At 35.9% G+C, this 21,539-nt stretch overlaps 1 protein-coding gene across 1 annotated transcript in view; it reads left to right on the plus strand.

The window, feature by feature from the left end:
- LOC123669985 (uncharacterized protein KIAA0930 homolog) overlaps positions 1-21,539 on the plus strand; it is a 58,558-nt gene that overhangs the window by 27,983 nt on the left and 9,036 nt on the right. The window contains exon 5 of the mRNA XM_045603490.1: positions 3,550-3,690. Within this exon, the coding sequence (XP_045459446.1) occupies positions 3,550-3,690 (141 nt within the window). The remainder of the gene's footprint in view (positions 1-3,549; positions 3,691-21,539) is intronic.

Below are 21,539 nucleotides of genomic sequence, written 5' to 3' on the forward strand. Positions count from 1 at the left end.
GACGTTTGGAAGCCAGTAGCGTAATACCAAGTAGTGGGATATCTATAATGTGTAAAGCATAGGTGCGAATGGGTAGGTGTACACGTTCTGGTTTTGCAAATTTACTCATCTTTATTTTTAACTACTGATCAACTTGCATTGCGGAAAGATACTCTCTCAAAATTCGAACCTGATTATTTATGTCATAAGAAGACGTACACGAAACCCGCACGATTCTGTCGCATATTAGTCACGTCTAGGGAAAGGTGCCAACTGCACCAGGCAGCGCCACGAAGACTGCAAGTTGTCTCTTTGTACTTTTGCATACCTACATACCAGCATTGCACTCTTCTTCGTTTTGTATAATTTCCAAAATTAAAAATAGTCTATTATTTCAAGCTATAACCTGTCTATACCGAATTTTATTCATAATTTCTCGGAAGTTCTGGCGTGTTTGAGGAATACCTCCATTCATCCGAAGATTCACAATAAAATCCTCATAAATAATTGGCGATCCATTTCTACATAGTGAACCGGTTTAACTTCCGTAAACGTATAACACGTTTAAGTCCTCAAGTGTTCAAAAAAAAAAAAAAACCTAAAATTAAAATCAGATGTGTTATTAGTGTGTTATAATATTTTAATGTCGCCACGACCAGGGCTTCGATAATCAAATCACATCCGAAGTTATAATTGGTCTCAGTATTAAGGAAAGCTATCCCTACAAACGTAATTTATTGGGTGTCTGTTATCTCGCTATGGTCGGGCTGATGGACGCGGGAACGTCTGATAACAGATCACTGATATCGCTTATCACGGCCAACGTTGAACGCATTTGTGATAACTACGTCGATATGCCTTTTGTTTTGTTTGTATATCAAATGATCTTTTTTAATATTTATGTAAGTGGTTGCATAAATATATATAACTTAAAGACCTTTATTTCGAATGAATGTCTGAGTCGTAGTATCATCATAGATTGACTGTGCGCTGGCGGTTGCGGGTTCGATCCCCGTACATGACAAACATTTGTATTGGCCATACAGATGTTTTCCGTGGTCTGGGTGATTGTGCAGTCCTTGTGGTTCTCCTCACCGTGCTTCGGAGAGCACGCTAAGCCGTCGGTCCCGGTTGTTATCATGTACACCTGATAGCGATAGTTACTTATAGTATATCCGCCGTCCCGCATCGGAACAGAGAGGTGGACTCTGATCCTTCTCCTACACGAGAAAAGAGGCCTATATCCAGCAGTGGGATATTGCAGGCTGAAGCGTGAAGCATATTTATTATATATTAAGGCTTATTAGTTTCCTGTCAGTTGTTTTAATCGTCATACTTATTAGATAAAGTCAAGCTATTTGCAATAATCGCACAATTATCGCGGGATTGATAAGCTTGTTTAATATGTAATCAAGTAGATATTTAAAGTCAAACTCCAACTGTTGATCGCTTGAGAATAATGTCAAATATAATAAATAATAATAATAATAATAAATACTCTTTATTGTACACCACAAAGAAACATTACAACAAAAGTGATACATGAAAAGAAAGATGTACAAAGGCGGTCTTATCGCTAAGAGCGATTTCTTCCAGACAACCTTTGGGCATAGGACATAGCGAAGAAAAAGAGCCGAGCGAAAGAGAAGCAAATATGCCAATTGATTATCGCATTAAAGTTTAAATACCATATCCACGTGTCGGTAATCACTTCGCAACTTCTGATATCGTTTGTTATTGCAAGTTACGTTATACGAGAGCAGTGTTCATTTTATAATAAAAATCTTCGGAATAGGTTTACACCGGTTAAGGTTAAGGCTGCTGGATAACATTGGGTTACCTTAGTTTGTAATCAATCTACCTAATGTTAAGGATGTAAGGTTTTTTTTATTGATAGATATTTTGCTAAGTAGCCTTTTTTATTTTTGTTCAGCTTTTTTAGTGAATGTAATTTTTTTATTGACTTTCGTTAAGTGTGTGTGGGGTGCGACCAGATGCGACCTTATGTCGAAACGAATATTTTCATTTCATTTTCATTTCAAATGAGATAAACATCAATTCATATTTTACGCTACAAAAAATGTTATTTATATTGTGATTTACGACACTGAATACACGTACACAGGTGTCCAATATTAAATCAATAAACTTCACTGCGCAATTATTTAAGGTGGCCACCTAAATCATTATGTCAGCTCTAGGAAAAAATAAATAAAAATCGACTCAAAATAATAATAAAAATTCAGACTAAGTATACCAAAATAATGAATACCTCACGCAAATAGTTTCTCAACAGGGCGCTATCCGTTTAATCGTCATGTATATTTTCCTGTAATCTTTCCAGCCGGAGGATGGTCAGACTTTCAATTAATACGTAATGTTGTATGCAGAAATATTACCAGATACTGTAATTACTAACGTCACTCGTGAGGTCGTTATCATTTCAAGCCCTATAAAAACGCAATTAGCTGCCAGCTGACATTGTTGGGATAGTCGATTGAACTGGAACATTCGATTGGCGATACAGCTGAATTTGCAGATAGTGGAAGTTAGTTTATATTGAAATGGGAACGCATCGTTTGTAGGTTAAATCACACAATCTGATTGTGGAGGAACGATCGTCTGAGTAACTTTCAATCCAGTTAAACAGTTCCTTGGCTTCCTAGATCTGCATGCTATAGGGCAATAAATGGAGGCAAGTCGTTTGTTTGTGAAATAGAATAATGGTCTATTTCTAAGGATCGCGATTTTATATTATATATATCACCTTCTATATCGGTCGGTACAAAACTTAAATTGTAACCAAACCGTCTTCTACAACTTTGATATGATTTGCATACAGTCCAATACAGTCCACTTTTTCGATAAATACAATGAGTCATTGTTTATAGTTAGTTTTATTGTCAGGCGAAGTCAAGTTATGTGTCACAGGGGTTAATAATGTATCATACTTTGTTATATTCCCTTAAAATGAAATCTGTCTGATTGCTCGTACTTAAGGTATTGGTTGAAAGGTCTTCGGTCGTCTAAAACTTAACTAAGTCAGCTAGAGGCTAGAGGTATATTTTCTCGATTCTTCCATTGCTAACATTCTAAGTATTAGTCTGTAAAAGTCGAGTAACGCTAGCTTGAATGTTAGGTAACGTGTACGAGGTAATGTGGTGGGCATACTCGTATGTTCATGGAGTGAATTACGTGGTGGTGTAATAACAACCGCACTGGTGTAGATGTGCGAGTATCTTGAAGGTGTCTAAACACCGGTGGTTCGCGTGTTTGATTCCCGTTCGGGATGAATTTGTATTTGTACAAATATTTGCTTCCGGTTCGGATGTCTTGTCTATGTCCTTGTGGGCTCCCCGCCGTGTTTCGGACAGTACGTTAAGCTGTCGGTCGCGCTTGTTATCATAAACACTTGATTGCGATGTACCTTCTCATAGTCGAGAATATATTCGCCTAACCGCAGTGGAGTTGGAGGGTTAAGCTCCGATCTTTCTCGTAAATAGAGAAAAAAGCGTATGCCCAGCAGTGGGGTGTTCAGGCTGGATCGTAATACGTGGTCTTGGTGTGCAGGTGTTCTGCGACATCGTGGTGCGCGACGGCGAAATGGTGTGCGTGGAGCTGGTGGCGCGCGGGCGGGGCGGCGCGGCGCAGGCGGTCATCTTCCTCGGCTCCATCCGATACGACGCGCTCACACGGGTCTACGATGCGAGGGTGAGTATGATATAAACTTGGTATTGGTTTCCAGACACGTCATGAAGAAGGAAGTTTTGTGACAAAGTTGCGCACTAAAGTTTAAATATTCTCGTATATTGTATGAACTTAGCTTATGTCTGGAGAAAAAGTGATTAAGCAGCAAGGTCCTTACTTGTGGCACACTTGCCCACAAAAGTTCAAATATACCATAATTTGGCTACTTGACTAGCTCGTTGGTGCATTTGTGGTGGCACCGCTTTCTGCTCCGCGGTTTGTGGCTTCGTCTCCCCCTGATTATCGGTGTAATATGTATATATTTATTTAAGCATATAATTACCGAAAAAAAAAAAACTTAATCAGTTGGCTGTTACCTATAACACATGCATTAAGTTGTTTCACTTAGAAACAGACGACCTTGTGTGTATGTTAAATATATTTATTTATTATTATATATTATTGAGAGGTGCTTGGTGGTAATTGTGGACTATTCTGCAGTGGCTAGCTACTTAGATACTTCTTTGTATAGAGAAAAGCCTTTGCCTACCATTTGTTGGGCGCTTACAGGCTGACTAATTCATTAATGTGACCAAATCCGAATAGACAACTCTCATAATGAAGGGACATTATTGAAATAACAATGTAGTGGTTACGGCTATTATATACCGTAGCGAACTAGCCGATTTAATTTGACTAGAGATAGTGAAGCTTATTTTGCTTAATTACTGCTATAAGGAAACAATTAATGAATCACTCAAACTGGAACCAGAACTGATTACCTGTGAGTTTTTCATTTCGAATTGTTTTGCTGAAAAATATTCAAATATGTTTGAATGTTTGGAGCTAATTACGTAGAGTAACTGGAAACTTACGAATACATTACCGCAACGCTGACGTTCTTATCGCTGTAATTCATATTAAAATATAAAATTTTGTTTCAATACAATTGGGTAGTTTTGAGAACTAGTCGTTGGCATCAGAAATACATACTGGTAAAGTAGCGCAGACATAAAAGTATATTTGAAGATATCTGTTAAGTAGTATAGTCTATACTGTGTCGAGTAAAGAAAGAAACGCCTCACAATCTGGAACTCCAGCAGGATGTGATTCTGTGTCGATGGTCCGCAGAAACACAACAGAAGCGTCCAAAAAACAACAATATCTATTGTATGGTCTATACAAATATTGACTATAAGCGCGAATCAAAATTAAAATCAAAATAGCTTTATTCAAATCAATTGCCTTCGTCTTGTTCGCCTCGCCTGTCGTGCGTGCGTCACGAACGAGAAGCTATTAAATAGACCTCAATCAAGTCTTTTTAGCTTTATTACTTAGATAGGTATTTAATCCTTATCTCATAAATATGATTTTGTATGCGTTACGTGTTCAGTTTGTTGAAATTACACTGTTGGGAAAGGTATATTTTGTAAGTAACGTAGTAAGTAGCTCGACTTACGACTTACGTTACGAAAAGTGTGATCGGACGAGGCGAACGGAGCAAGAGAGAGAGGTGCGAGCACGCATTTCTTTCTCTTTTTCTCTCATAGTCAGTTACGTTTCGTATATCTAAGACGCAGTGCAGGCCTATCGTGCAGAAGTTTTACTTCAGTCGTGTGGTCTAAAGCACACTCGTTTTTTTTATGATGTCCTTCTGTACATAAAATACATTGTAATTATAATGAGCGACGCACACAAATACGCGGACGGCAGCTGGTCATCAAAACAGGCAATTTAAATATTTTAATTATTCTGGCGGACGACATAAAGTAATGTTAAGGTTAACAACGTCGCTTAAGTTTACTTTAGAATTTTTGTTTCTGAATAGTCTTCCTTGTTTGGTTTCGTATTTACAAAGATCAAAAAGTTTGTTAGCAAACAGCAAATATTAAGTACCGTGGTGATCCTTAAATTATATTGTATTTCCGATGTTTTCAAGTAGCCAAAAATATTGTACGAAGACAAAGGTCGAGGCTATATTTTGTCACTATAAAGATGTCTCGTCTCGTCCAGTGTCGCGCAGGAAATAATTAGCCCAGAAATACCTCATTAGCCGTGACCTTGCTCCCGTCGCGAGCGATTGCTCTTAAATTAAACAAAAGATGCTTTGTAACGACAATACTTTGTGTCTAAAAAAATATCCTATTTTATACACCTTACGTTCTCAAGGCTCATTATCTCGTGGTTATGTAAAGCTTGAAGTTTATGGCTTGTTGTTGTTATGGCAGATGATCTTGATGCCATTAGATAGATAATCTTTTTGTATATTGTATGATGCAAATAGTAACAACAAAGTAATTCAATCATATGATGCGTCTATATAATAGTTTAAAATTTTATAATAGTTCAAATTATATTTCACTATTTGTCAAAAGATCTTGTATAAAATGCTTTTGAGGAACATTATGAATCTTATTTCAAAACGTTTTGCCTTAAACCTGACGTAAAGCAACTTAATTTGCACGAGCGAAGGTCGGCCATTAGTCATTTGGTGTCGTTGGAAAAACAGCGAAGAATTACTATTTTTGTGTTCACATTGGATTGCCGTTTTTTATTCTAGAAAATTCCGTTGATGTGGTTTAACACTGACTTATCTGTAAACTTTATTGTACGCTAATAAAAATTATGTTTGTTTTTGTGGTTGTATTCCGACGACACGAAATAAACTCTTACATAATGTTAATTTATTCTTGTGTCGCGGTTTTTTTATCGTTTCGAATAGTAGTTTTTATTTTTCCTGTTGTAGGTTCAGGTTACGGTAGGCGTATGAGTGCGATGTTTGGCATTGGTAATGTTCGGCTAACTTTGTGTCTAGTCATAGATGTTGTGTGCAAAATTGTACGCCTCTCATATTTAAATAAAACAAATTAGGATGGTTTTACTTTACGAATAGCCGAGGTAGGTCTTGATAAAAAAAAAAGAAACTCGTTTGAAATAAGTTTTGTCAGTGACATTTGCACAAATTCTTTTTTTGCTTGTCAATAAATTAACAGTGAAATATTTTTTGTTAAAAATATTTTCGATATTTTGTGAAGTTCGCATTAGTTTAATACGAAGTTATTCTGACTGCCTGTTAAGAAATTGTAGTGCCGAGATCTTGAAATCTAAAATAGTTTATAAAATGGACAAAATTTGCAGTTTCTGTCGTGAATTTATTCCAACCCATAAACTTTAGTTGTAACGTGTTGCGCTAAGCTCAATATAAATATAACGCTCGAGCATGAGAAATGAGATCTGTGACTGTGACGTAATGCTTCGGCGAATTCAATTATTGTGTTAGTAAGCAAGTAACACCCCCGAAGTTCACAATCAGACACCCATTTGTCTGGATATAATTGTGTTTGCTCGCAAACGAAAAAAAAAACCGACTTCAATTACATCGACGAGTAATACAACGTAGATCGACGAAAAAATAGTCAAGCAACTACGCGTTATCAAAGATTACTCAAAAAGTAGTTATCAGGTCTCGATAAAATTTATATGTGAACACATGATAAACATCAGCTTTCGATTAAATTAAAAATTATCAAAATCGGTACACCCAGTAAAAAATTATTACGGATTTTCGAGAGTTTCCTTCGATTTCCCTGGGATCCCATCATCAGATCCTGGTTTCCTTATCACGGTACCAAACTAGGGATATCCCCTTTCCAACAAAAAAAGAATTATCAAAATCGGTACATCCAGTAGAAAGTTATGCGGTATAATACAACGTAGGTCGACGAAAAAAGCGTCAAGTAAAAAAACGCATTATTAGATATAACTCGAAAAGTAGTGGTTAGATCTCAAATAAATTTAAATGGGACCAATTGCCATACACCAACTTTCGATTAAAACAAAATTTGTCGAAATCGGTCTACCCGGTCAAAAGTTCTGATGTAACATACATAAAAAAAAATACAGTCGAATTGAAAACCTCCTCCTTTTTTGGAAGTCGGTTAAAAATTGTGACGACGACCCGCCCACGACTTTATTAGATCGGGCGGGAGCGGCCGTGACCATCGTCCAGTACCATTCTACATCTCATAAGTAGGGCACCGCGAAAAATCTGCGTAAAATCGAGTTTAGTTATACCGCTGACGTCGATACACCCACTTTCCGAGTACACTCAAATCTTCCAATCGCAGTAACGAGAGAAATGCAAAGAGACAACGCTCGACTGTGGGGTGAAATGAAATGGGTGAGATTTCTGTGTGACCGGGTAGCGAAGCGCTCGAGGTCTGTGACGTCACACGCCCACGTGACGCTCCGCCGAGACCGCTGGCGGGGCTGGAGAGACGGCTCTCGACGAAACGACCCTAGAGGCCGATTCGTCCTCCTTATTATTTACTTGGTACGTGGTTTTGTGCGAATTGGATTTTGTTTTCACTAATATTGTTAAGTAACAATGACTTTAAAATTGGCAGAAAATATTCTATTGTCAGAATCAAAGCTTTTATTAAAAAACAATTTATCAGCTAAAGCATATTATTCTATTGAATATTATATGAATGATAAAGATGTGCGGATATCGTGGCGCTGTATTTCATGCAGGATTTTACTAATTTGATACTAAAACTTTTCTTTTAAAGAGCAATTTACATTTCGAATGGGTGGTGTAGCTTCACTTTTGACAATAATTTATTCTTTAAAACTAATGTAATAAAACAAATTAATATGACGGTGCAAATTTCATTTTGAAGCCTACCTGAAAAAAGTAATTTTTGCCTTTGATTTTGATATGTAGGATAAACAGTAGCAGTTCGAGGAATATTTCTTTAACATGTTTAAAAAGGATGGAATAACAAATAACAAATCGATCCGATTAGGGCTCTCCTCGTTGTAATCTGAAGCTAATAATCCTATTTAAATGTTCTTTATGCCGTGTAATATGTGGCGAGGAAGGATTTCAAGTGAATAACATTACGTTGCTGGTTGCATCTTTCAGTAACTGGGTCTTTGTAGATTTTATCGTGTACCTACGCTTTGAACAATATAAAAATAAAATAAATAAGTAAATCACTCATACGTACTAAATAATCTCCGATAACGCCGGCCGATGAGAAATTAAGAAACGTAGTCTGGAAATACAACGGAAACGCCCAAAAAACTACAGAAAACCTATAGAAATATGATCATGAGACGGGGATCAAACCCGCGATCGCTGCATACGCTTCAGCCTGTTATATCCCACTACTGGGCATAGGCCTCTTTCCCCATGTAGGAGAAGGATCAGAGCTTAATCCACCACGCTGCTCCAATGCGGGTTGGCGGATATATTCCCTACTATGAGTAACGATCGCTATCAGGTGTACATGATAACAACCGGGACCGACGGCTTAACGTGCTCTCCGAGGCACGGTGGGGAGACCCACAAGGACTGCACAAACACCCAGACCACGGCAACCACCTGTATGGCCAATACAAATGTTTGTCATGTGCGGGGATCGAACCCGCAACCGCCAGCGCAACGAGTACAATCCATGGCTGTAACCGTTGCATAGTTGTAGTTAATCCGTTTCCGAAGCCACTGCGTTAAACGGTCGTCGAAAATGATTTGACGCAGTGTGTGTTTTCCGTTTAGATTTAGATTTGCTAATGTCCCGTTATCTGTCTGAGGGTTGATGTGGAGATTGATCGAGATATGTAGCCGGGGCCGGTAGGGCGGTCGCGGGACGGGCGGGGCGAGGGCGGCCGATATCAACAAGTTTTCGTCGCGTCGCCGCGTCGCCGAACGTAATGGATGGACGTATTAATGACAGTAAACATCGCGCCTCATACCACGTGTCCTCTCTCAGTGTTATCTCTTCAACTTGATTATGAAATTAATTACGCAAGCCAAATAGCATTTAGTATGAAATTCGACCGACATAATATGACCGACAAATAGATTTAAAAATTTGGTCCACAATGGTGTACCGCAAGGCGCACTTAGTACGTGATAATTATTTGCTTATGTTTATGAAATTTCTCTTGTGTCATTAGATCATAAAGACACACAATACAGAAGCACAAACGTCCAAACCACAGCAAACATCCGTATGGCTAGTCCTTGTGGGTCTCTCCACAGTGCCTCGGAGAGCACGTTAAGCTGTCGGCCCCGGTTTTTATCATGTATACCTAATAGCGATCGTTACTCCTAGTAGGGAATATATCCGCTAACCCGCATTGGAGCAGCGTGGTGGATTATGCTGTAATCCTCATGCTACATGGGGGTTCGAATCCGAAAAACAATTACCTATATCAGCCGGCTGTTACCTATTACACAAGCGCTAAGTTCCTTACCGTAGGAACAGACGACCGTTTGTGTATATTATAAGATATTTATTATTAGTATTTATTATTAATTATAGTTTTAATGTAAAGAAGACGAAAGTGATGGTGTTTGAAAGAGCTGAGGCAGTAGCAGAAAACCAAATTCACGTTATAAATATTTATTATTTTCGATTACGAGGTGAATGTGTACGGTTCAGTTGCACGATCATATACTTATGGAACTTTATTTTAAAATTGTGTACAGAATTACATTTTAATAGAATTAAAAAAAATCTATGACTATGAAAAGTACCTAGTAGCGTCTGGTGATGATGACTCACTTGTAAGGTTTACATAGAATCAGTTGCCCTAGAACGGGCTGTATCTAGGACAATCGAGTTCTTTGTAGTCGCGTAGTGGCCCGCAGCGACTGTCTCATACGGGTTCGACAGCCGAAATTAATGTCTTTGGCTCACTTTGAACTCACACCCTTCCTTGGAACTGGGATGCCCTGATTTCTGAGCCTTAGCCTTTCGTGGACAAAGGAAACAGCGATAAATTGGACGTGGATATTATGTGTTGTTTTTAGAAGTGAACTTAAGATGAATGAAGTGAGTTTGCTCGGGTATATAATAGTATATATAATTGTTCTTATTTCCTAATCTTTCTTATTTGCTTTTTTTTTATTTTTTTATCGTCCCTGGCTGGTTGTTTTTTACGGATCTCATTTTCGATCTATCGGATTTATATTTATCTTTATTCAAAGTTTTCAATATTTTATGAAATTAAATGACTTATTTTTATTGGATTATACTGACTTAAGTCCGGTTCATATATTCAGAAAAAAAAAAATCGTTTCGCTAACGGATCTATAAATGTCGAAATCAACATGTTATGTTTTATAAGTAAATGTATTCAATTCCGATTTGTATTTCTCTTTTAAATAAGAAGAACAAAGAAAGAAACAGGTTTATTCGGGACATCACACAAATCACATAGTTTTTACATAAAAAAGAAAAATACTGTTAAATAGAAATAATAATAAATAATAAAATAATAATAACAGTTGTGTGGCTACGGCAGTAAATAATATAGCCACCGCATCTCTTCCCGTGGGTGTCTTAAGAGGCGACTAAGTGATAACACAGTTCCACTACCACCTTGGAATTTAAAAAGCCGACCGATAGCGGGATAACCATCCCACGTCTGGCTTCGAAATACATAGGTCGAAGACGGGCAGCGGCGTCTTCGGTGTGATAAAGCCAGCCCCGCGGTTACTAACCCGCCTGCCCAGCGTGGTGACTATGGGCAACACACATAAGTTCACGCCATTTTTGGTGCGAACTTGAGGGCCTATGCAGTGGACTGCGATAGGCTGAAGTGATGAGTGATGAGTAATAAATAATAAGTAAATACATATAGAAAAAAAACGAAGGAAAAAATATTACAAGAACAGTAATACTAGATATAGACTACAAAAAATATCCATATCATAAAAAAAATGATTTAAAATTTCCAAAAGTTATGAGAAAAAAAAAAAACGAATAACAAGAAATTATGTGGTGTCATGGGACACCAGGTCGGAATGGAGTTCCTTCGGATAGTATAGAAGCAACACAATTTAAAAAAAAATGTTGAATTTTATATATATTTTCTAGTTCTTGATATATATTTTTTTAATTTTGTTGATTGGTTTTTAATTAAGTACATAAAAGTATTTAGGAAATTTAGTATTTTAGAAAATAACAAATACCGTAAAATAAAATAAATCAAACAAAATAATAATAATAATTCAAACTATTAAAGTGAAATAAAAAAACATGTGTCTTTATTTATTTTTGTCGACAGTATAAAATTACATAGATAATTTAAAAAAAAGGTTTACTAGTAATATTTTAGTTTTACAAACGTCATATTATACAGTCGTGTGACTGATATTACGTCACTTCTGTTATATATTTTTCTTACGGTTTTAGTATCACATTCTTTCAGTTCGCTCGCCCAGCCAAATGTCAAGCCTGCCGTAAGGAACTTCGTTCCAAAATGTCAAATTAAGTGTATATCCAAAAAAATAGGTAAAAAAACTTTTTAAGTTAAACGGTTTTATGTTAAACATACATTGCAATGTTTAAGATAAATGTACTAAAAACCAAAAAATAATAAAATAGATACAGTCGTGGGAATTATAAACATATGCATAGACTAGACTAAAATAAAACCGTGGGGCACGTCAATTGTCTACAATCGTTGATTAAAATGTTTGTTTTGTAATGTTACACTATAATTATGCAGTTGTTCAACCGACAAAGATGGACGTGTGATAAGTAGGGCTAGAATGTGGAAACAAGCTAGCAAGCTCGATTATAAGCGAGTTTTAGGGTTTCATAGTGGTGAGCGAGTAGTACTTTTATCATATGTTTTGTCGATTAAAGACAAACTACGAGCAGTGAAACGATTCCTCGCCAGCCAGCAGTGTGAATGTCCAACGATAAACTAGTTGAAACATCTCTTTTATTTACATGGAGTGTATGTAACTATTGGAATTTCCATGAGCAAGAAAATAGTAAGTAATTTCCTCACCGTCTGCGGGCCAACTGCCTATTTTAACGACGAATTAAACGATTCTTCTATCGCACATTAAGTCGATAATTTGTAGACAATTGACGTGCCCCACGGTTTTATTTTAGTCTAGTCTATGCATATGTTTATAATTCCCACGACTGTATCTATTTTATTATTTTTTGGTTTTTAGTACATTTATCTTAAACATTGCAATGTATGTTTAACATAAAACCGTTTAACTTAAAAAGTTTTTTTACCTATTTTTATTTTCTAGTTTTTAGTTTTTATTTCGCATTCTGTTTAATTCATTTAGTGCTTCATTATTGCAAGGCCCATCTTAAATATTGAGGTTGTATAGTGCACTGTATTCTTCTTGTCAAGCCCTTTTATTTGATACCCATATTGGTGGGATTGATAAAAAATTGCTATCAGACATTTGGTAGCGGCGGCCAGCTTAGATTTCAATTTTGCATAGTAAATTGTATTCTACTTGTTGAGACCTTTCATTTGATACCTATGTTGATGGGATTGATAAAACCTAAGTTATCCGCCATTTTGTAGAGGCCGCCATCTTGGATTTTAATTTTATATAGTACATTGATTATACTGGTTGAGCACTTTCATTTGATACCCATATTGATGGGATCGATAAAACCTACGTTATCCGCCATTTTGTAGCGGCCGCCATCTTGTATTTCAATTTTATATAGTATATTGTATTCTGCTTGTTGAGCCCTTTCATTTGATACCCATATTGATGGGATTGATAAAACCTACGTTATCCGCCATTTTGTAGCGGCCGCCATCTTGGATTTCAATTTTTTATAGTATATTGTATTCTGCTTGTTGAGCCCTTTCATTTGATACCCATATTGATGGGATTAATAAAATATAAATTATCCGCCATTTTGTAGCGGCGGCCATCTTGAATTTATAATGATAATGAATAAACATAATTGTATTGTCACCAAAATCCAAAGTGTATACAAAATTTCAGATTAATCGGTTGACAGGAAGAGGGTGAAATTTGAATTACTAAATTTGACCCAAGAATAAATAATAAAAAATAAATAAAACAAACGGGGTGAGCTAAATAAAACAAACGGGGTGAGCTAAATAAAACCGTTTAATAAAACCGTTTAAAAATAGCGCCTGCGGCAAAGTGTGATTTTAATGTGAAGTTCATATGACGCAGCTCGGCGACTCGGCGAGGATAATAATAGCGTTCATTTACTGTGTGTGATTGATTGCTGGTTATTACTTTATATTCCGTGTATGTGTGTATAATAGTATATAGAAACATTGTTGTTGTATGACGTGGTAACAACTATTGACCATTATTTTAAATTATTGTATGTATTGTTAAAATATGGTAGGTTCATTAAGCTATCACGGAAATGATATATATGTATAGTGTTACTATGTTTTATTTTAAAACTAGTTGTATCCGTGAGTTGGTCTGCGTGGAATGTAACAAATAGGGATGTTCAGTTCGCGGAGTTATAAAATATTAAATTTCTAAACTAAAAGTAGCAAAGTACTCCTTATTACATCAGCTATCTGCCAGTTAAAGTCTCGTCAAAATCGATCCAGCCTTTTCAGATTAGCCGCAACAGATAGACAGACAGACAAAAATTTAAAAGAATACAATTTTTGTATATATGTACCACATGCATTTAGTAAAAAGCGGTTATTTTAATATTACAAACAGACACTTCAACTTTATTTATTTGTATAGATTAAAGTATAAACTAATTAATTCGAGGTCTTGAGCACTCGAGGGACATAAACCCTAAAAGTCGTGTTACTTTTAGTGATAAATATATTAATTAAAAAAAAAAAATATTTACCATTGTAATTAGAGTACTGTAGTGAAAAAAAAAACAATAGTTTACAGTCATTATATCTTAAAATACAAAAAAAAACCTTCTTTCAAACAGGCTTCAAAAGCACTTTCAGACCTTCATCTTACAAATTAATATTTTAATAATCATTAAAAGTGAAGCTACCGCCGATGCAGTTACTCTTTAAAGAAAGTGTTTTAAGTCAAAATGTATAATACCTTGCATGAAATATATAACGATAGTGTGCAGTCATTAGATATTATAATACTAAGCAGTCACACCCGCGCCCTAACACTACAGCGGACGGCGGGCGACAGGTGGCATGAGTACATAGTGAAATCAAGACAATATTGCTCAGTCATCAGAGCGCCTAGTGCGAGTTTTGTTTAATCCGTCTCGCAATAACGGGCGTAAATTTTAACTTCATTTTGTATGGGAAATTCGGCATTTCAACCTAGTTCTCGCGTTCGCCGCTAGATGACTCTATCGATTTTATCGTATACTATTCTTTATCGTCTAGGCTGCACTGTTTAAATTCCCATGCGTCTTCACGTATAAACGCGTTTCTCTCATGTTTCTGTGAATAAAACTCGCACTAGGCACTCTGGTAGTAAAATTATAAATACTATTGTAGTCGTAGCGAGCGGGTCCGCGTCGCTACATTAGTGCAGCGGACGGCAGGCGCCAGATGGCACCGTGTTTACGCTACCCTCACCGTCGTACAACCGCTTACTACAGACACCCGCCATTGTTCGCTCGTTTCAAAAATAAACGCGCACTTACTCCTGACACTGACTGATTCGCATGTATGGGAAATGTCGAAATAATAATAATTAATATGACCCTATTTTACCGGAAAAAGAAAAATACATCAAAAATTTTGTCCGTTAAATACCGTCATCCGTCAAACAGATATCCGCAACTGGTGAAACAGGCCCTTAACATACCTACACACAAGGTCGTCTGTTCGTAACGTAGGCAATTTAAAGCTCGCGTTTTACTAGTAAATTGTGTATGTATTCGTACATGTACGAAGTCCACATTATAGCGTACATTTAATATGAATTTAATAACTAACTGAGGCACAGCAGGAATTTTCTGCTCAAAATATGGAGCAGCCCGACTGGGGTACTGTAATACCTCGACCTTACAGAAGATCACAGCTAAATAATACTGTTTTCAAGCAGTACTGAGTAAGGTGACCAGAGCTCCTGGGGGGGGACTGGGGATTGGGTCGGCAATGCGCTTCGGATGTTTCTGGTGTTGCAGGCGTCTATAAGCTACGGTAATCTCTTACCATTAGGTGAGCCGTACGCTTATTTGCCGACCTAGTGATATATATATATATATATATACTAGAGATGCCACGAATAGTAATTTGGCCGAATACCGAATACCGAATGTTCGGCGAGGCTCTTGGCCGAAACGCCGAACATTCGGCAGCCGAATATTCGGCCACACTTAGTATTTTTCGCGGGCGATAAGACACAACTCGTCACCGTACGAGTTTAAACTTGCATCGCTGAAGTACCTAATACGTTTGGCAGGCGCGGGCGGTTTTGTTTCATAATTTCATTTGTGATTGTGATAAGGTCACGGTCGAGTCACAACCTGCTTTAATTGTTGATCGTTAGTGCATCATACGTACTGTATACTAAAATATAACATTTAATGTGATTGATTACCATAAGAAATATCACCGTTTGTTCGAAAAAAGCAATATGAATCAATTTAATAAGAAATCGCCTATTTGGAACTATTATAAAATTTATAGTGAAGACAATAAACTGGCAGTATGTTTGTTGTGTTAGATTTTAAATATTAATTTTTTAGTTCTTTTTTGGTTAAATAAATATCTTTGTTTGTAATATTTTGAGTTTTTTCATAATTTATTAGGTAATCCTTACTGTATTTTATCATAAATAAGGAAGTAAATCTGTTTGTCATGATTTCACGCCCAAACTGCTGAACCGATTTAAATGAAATTTGGTACACAGATCTACTCTAGAGCCTTAGAAAGGACATGGGCTATAATTTACGCGAAGTCGCGGAAAAACAGTAGGTAATAAAAAAATTGCTATTCGGTATTCGGCCAAATGGTTAACCATATTCGGCCGAATACCGAATAGCGAAAAAAAGAGGCCGAATAGCCGAATACCGAATAATTGCCGAATATTCGTGGCATCTCTAATATATACATTCGAAGATAGTTGGTCACGTAGATAAGTTGGCGATACTTTAAAACATACCAAGTACATTATATTTGTTACTGATATCCCCTCGTTTTTTAATTATGATCGTGGCACGTTTCCTGACTGAGATAACTAGCCGAAACTCCTCTTGACGTCCATAGTCACCACTCACTTTATATTAATCACATTGTGATGTTTTATAGCCAATATTACGATTAAGTGTTTAAGCTGTAGCTATGTGAGTTTTATCTAGCCATTTTACTCCGGCTTATATATTAAGGAGTAGTTTTTAACCGACTTCCAAAAAAGGAGGAGGTTCTCAATTCGACTGTATTTTTTTTTTTTTTTTTTTTTTTTTTTTTTTTTTTTTATGTATGTTACATCAGAACTTTTGACCAGGTAGACCGATTTCGACAAATTTTGTTTTAATCGAAAGGTGGTGTGTGCCGATTGGTCCCATTTAAATTTATTTGAGATCTAACAACTACTTTTCGAATTATATCTAATAATGCGTTTTTACTTGACGCTTTTTTCGTCGACCTACGTTGTATTATACCACATAACTTTCTACTGGGTGTACCGATTTTGATAATTCTTTTTTTGTTGGAAAGGGGATATCCCTAGTTTGGTACCATGATAAGAAAACCAGGATCTGATGATGGGATCCCACAGAAATCGAGGGAAACTCTTGAAAATCCGCAATAACTTTTAACTGGGTGTATCGATTTTGATAATTTTTACTTTAATCGAAAGCTGATGTATATCATGTGGTCACATATAAATTTTATCGAGATCTGATAACTACTTTTTGATTAATCTTTGATAACGCGTATTTACTTGCCATTATTTTCGTCACCTTACGTTGTATTATACCTCATAACTTTTTACTGGGTGCACCGATTTTGACGTTTCTTAAAAAATATAAATAAAAAATTAAAAGCTACTAATCGTCACGTGGTCCCATTCAAATTTAATTGAGATTTGATTAGTAATTTGTGAGTTATATCTAATATTGCGTATTTACTTGACGGTTTTTTCGTCACCCTACGTTGTATTATACGTTATATCTTTTTACTGGGTGCACTGATTTTGATCTTTTTTGTATAAATCAAAAGCTAATACTTGTCATGTCGTCCGTTTTAAATATGATTGAGATATAATGAGCAATTTTTGAGTAATCTTTAATGACACGTATTTACATGACGATGTTAAGACGACTGCGGTTATGTTCAATACTGTGCCACAACGCCATCTATCAAAATTTTATGAAATTACGTCGTTCACTATCGATCAAATTACAATATTCCACTAGAGTAGAGAGTAGCAGTTTATTCGTTATAAATATATTTGAGCTTTTAATGTTTGAGTTATCGCTAATACTGGGTATTTACTTGGCTATTTTACGTCGACCAACGTTATATTAACCTCATTACTATTTTACTGGGTGGACCGATATCGATGATTCTTTTTTTAATCGATAGGTGGTGCTTGTCATGTGGTCCCATTTAAATATAATTGAGATTTGACTCGAACTTTTTGAGCTATATCTGATATGGCGTATTTACTTGACTGTTTTTGGAGTTTTCTCCTTAAGAATCGATTTTCATTTAAGGCCCCGGAATGAAAAAATTGAACAGTAAAATCTACTGAACGAATGACCTTGTTAGAGATGGCGTTCAGACGTTTTCTAATAACGCAATTAGGTTCCGATAGATGGCGTTATAGATTCATTTATTTACAATTTGATATAGTAATAATATATTTCTTAGACTAGTAAGCCTTTTTGTGCCTATTTAGACAGTTGATCTGAAGGGGTAAACTGCAGTCGTGCATCGGAGCTGTGTGAAAACATGAACATTACATATTTTTAATAAAAAAGACATAAACCGTAATTCAATATAAATCCGCTTCAACTAAAAAACCCGCCGTAATAAGCGATGTCAGCGCTTCTGCCTACAATCGCTAACAAAATGTTAGAAATAACAGTAGAACATTATATTATAATTGTACAATTTTATAATGTCGCGTTATATGGAATACGAACAAAGTATTACTATTTTTTCGTCGATCTACGTTGTATTACTCTTCGATGTAATTGAAGTCGGTTTTTTTTCGTTTGCGAGCAAACACAATTATTTGTGATTAGCATTATCATAAAAGCGAAGCGAAATAGTAATTATACCTAATTATTGTTTTCGGACACGGATGGTAAAACACGATGGAAGTTAGTCAAATGTTCAACCTACAGAATCAGTAAAACGTGTACAGATCGAAAATTGTCTTGTTTACTTATATTCATTTAATTATGTTTATCGGATTAGTTACTTATATTGCGTGATTTTTATAGTGTGAAGCTAGCTTATAGCATGGTTATTATTAACATAATAACAACAACATTCAAATATGCTTCGTTAGATTACACGTTGTTACAGAATGCGTTGAAAAAATAAAGGTTCACTGCTCGTTCCCGGTAGGTGATAGCATAATATGTAGCCTCTATGTTGACCCGACTTCTTAAGGACGCTATCACATTTTTCACTCGCTCAAGTTTAGGTATTTAAATCGCAACACAATAACATTACGCGTACGCACACATTGATACCGCTATCTGCTCGATATTGTACCGACGTAACTAATCTTGGTACTTGAAAGTATTAATTTTTAATTTTACTGGTATTGATTAGTAAATTTAGTTGTAAGTTTAAAGTCGAACTTGATAACTGTTACTAAGTACCTACTGTTCACGGAACCTCTCCCCTACTCTGTTTATGACGATCAGAGAGACGAGGCGTCAGGGTATCTACTACTCGTTCGTCGTACTATACAATAAAATATAATAGATAATAATACGCTTATTTTTATAATTCAAAATCACATACAATTTTAAGTTATATTATTATAGTTTTAACATTATAATAATATAAACATAACATATTTTACGTAAACAATCTATACAAATAAATAAAATTGGAGTGTCCTTTAGTTATATTAAAATACTGCTTTTTACTAAATGCATACGGATGTATACACGGTCCATATACCAAAATAATATTTTTCCAATTTTTGTCTGTCTGTCTGTCGGTATGTTCCGGCTAATCTCTGAAACGAGTGGACCGATTTTGACGGTACTTTCACTGGGATATATCTTATGCAATAAGGAGTAACATAGGCTGCTTCTATTTTAGAAATTTATTTATTTTATAACTCTGCAAACGGAACAATGATTTTATTTTAAATTTACATTCATCATCAGATGATGAATGTAAATTTAAAATAAAATAATTTTTAACAAAAAAAAACCGACTTCAAACAGGAAACTTCTTCAATATTATAAAATATTTATTTAATCATTTCTGATTAACTAAATCAAAATACGAATTAATTTGTACTAAGTAAGTTTATTTTTCACTTTTTAGTTTCCTGTTAGAAGTCGGTTTTTTTTTGTTAAAAATTATTTTATTTTACAATTTTTAGTGATGGGTAGACCTAACAAGGATGCTTTTTCTCTTGTGTCGGAGGTCCGGAAACATACACAATACACAAGCACAAACACCCAGATCATGACAAACATCTTATATGGCCAATACAAATGTCTGTCCTGCGCGGAGATTGAACCCACTAACGCCAGCGCAACAGCCAGTGCTGTGACCGCTGCGCTAACGCGTCGACATACTATGAGTAAAGTTCGCTATCAGGTGTACGTAATAACAACCGGGACTGACAGCCTAGCGTGTTCTCTGAGGCTAGGTTGGGAGAACCACAAGGATTAACAACTAGACTGAAAATAAATATTTGTATAAACATAAATATCCACTCCAAGCGGGAATTGAACCCGCGACCGTCAGTGTTTAGGCGCCGCCGACGCGGCACATGCACCATATATCAAAGCGGTCGTCAAACAGCAAAAGGTAACTGCTGTAAATTGTTGAGAAATTCCCTCGAGTGTTTATGGGCTCCATCATCAAATCTGGTCCTGTGACACAGATGACCACACAGCAGGTAATTCCTCGAATATCTTTCGTCTCCATCATCAGACTGTAATGGCACTTGTAACTCATATAGGTGCAAAGTTCTCATCGATACAAACGAATTAAGTTCAAACAGCAGGTAATTGCTATAAATCGTTAAAGAGTTCCCTCGACTATCTTTTGTCTCCATCATCAGACTGTAATGGCACTTATAACTCATACAGGCGCAAAGTTCTCATCAATAGAAACGAATTAAGTTCAAAAAGTAGGTAATTGCTATAAATTGTTGAAGAGTTCCCTCGACTATCTTTCTTCTCCATCATCAGATCGACTCCAGACCTTTATTAAATAGTAGTGCTTTATAGTACTTAATGAAAACATGATTAAATTTACCAGTCACCCGTACGATTTTTGAAAGTTTCCCTCGATTTCTCTGGGATTCCATCATCAGATCCTACTTTCCTTATCATAGTACCAAACTAGGGATATCTCCTTTCCAACAAAAAAAGAATTATCAAAATCGGTTCATAAATGAAAAAGTTATCTCCGAACATACATTAAAAAAATATTTATATATATATATATACGGTCGAATTGAGTAACCTCCTCCTTTTTTTGAAGTCGGTTGAAAAGAAGACAAATTGCGAAGATTACTTATTATTATTGATTATTATATATAAACCAGGTGCATAGCAAAGATAATCGATTGTGAAGTATCAATTTCGTCCAAGCACAGTACACACAAGGAACTCATTTTTTACGTAATTATTACTTGCGCTGAAGCGATACAGCCGTGCTTCCATGAGCGCGTTTCGGCGCGGAATGACGAACGACGATGGTTCACTTGTAAAAAATGTATGAAGAAATTTGAGAGCGTTTCTTATTTTTCTCATAAATGGAAATATTATTTATTTTTATATAAAATATCTAGCGCTACGCATAGAGGACTAAATAAGCAACAATTTCTTAGTGTATTTATTTTTCTTAGTGCAGTGTATTTAGGCTATAATGGTTCCAATTCAGACCCGTCTTTTTTTAATTTTTTGCGATTTCTGTGATGGTTAAACTGTATT

This window comes from Melitaea cinxia, chromosome 4 (assembly GCF_905220565.1).
Source record: "Melitaea cinxia chromosome 4, ilMelCinx1.1, whole genome shotgun sequence".
Taxonomy (NCBI): domain Eukaryota; kingdom Metazoa; phylum Arthropoda; class Insecta; order Lepidoptera; family Nymphalidae; genus Melitaea; species Melitaea cinxia.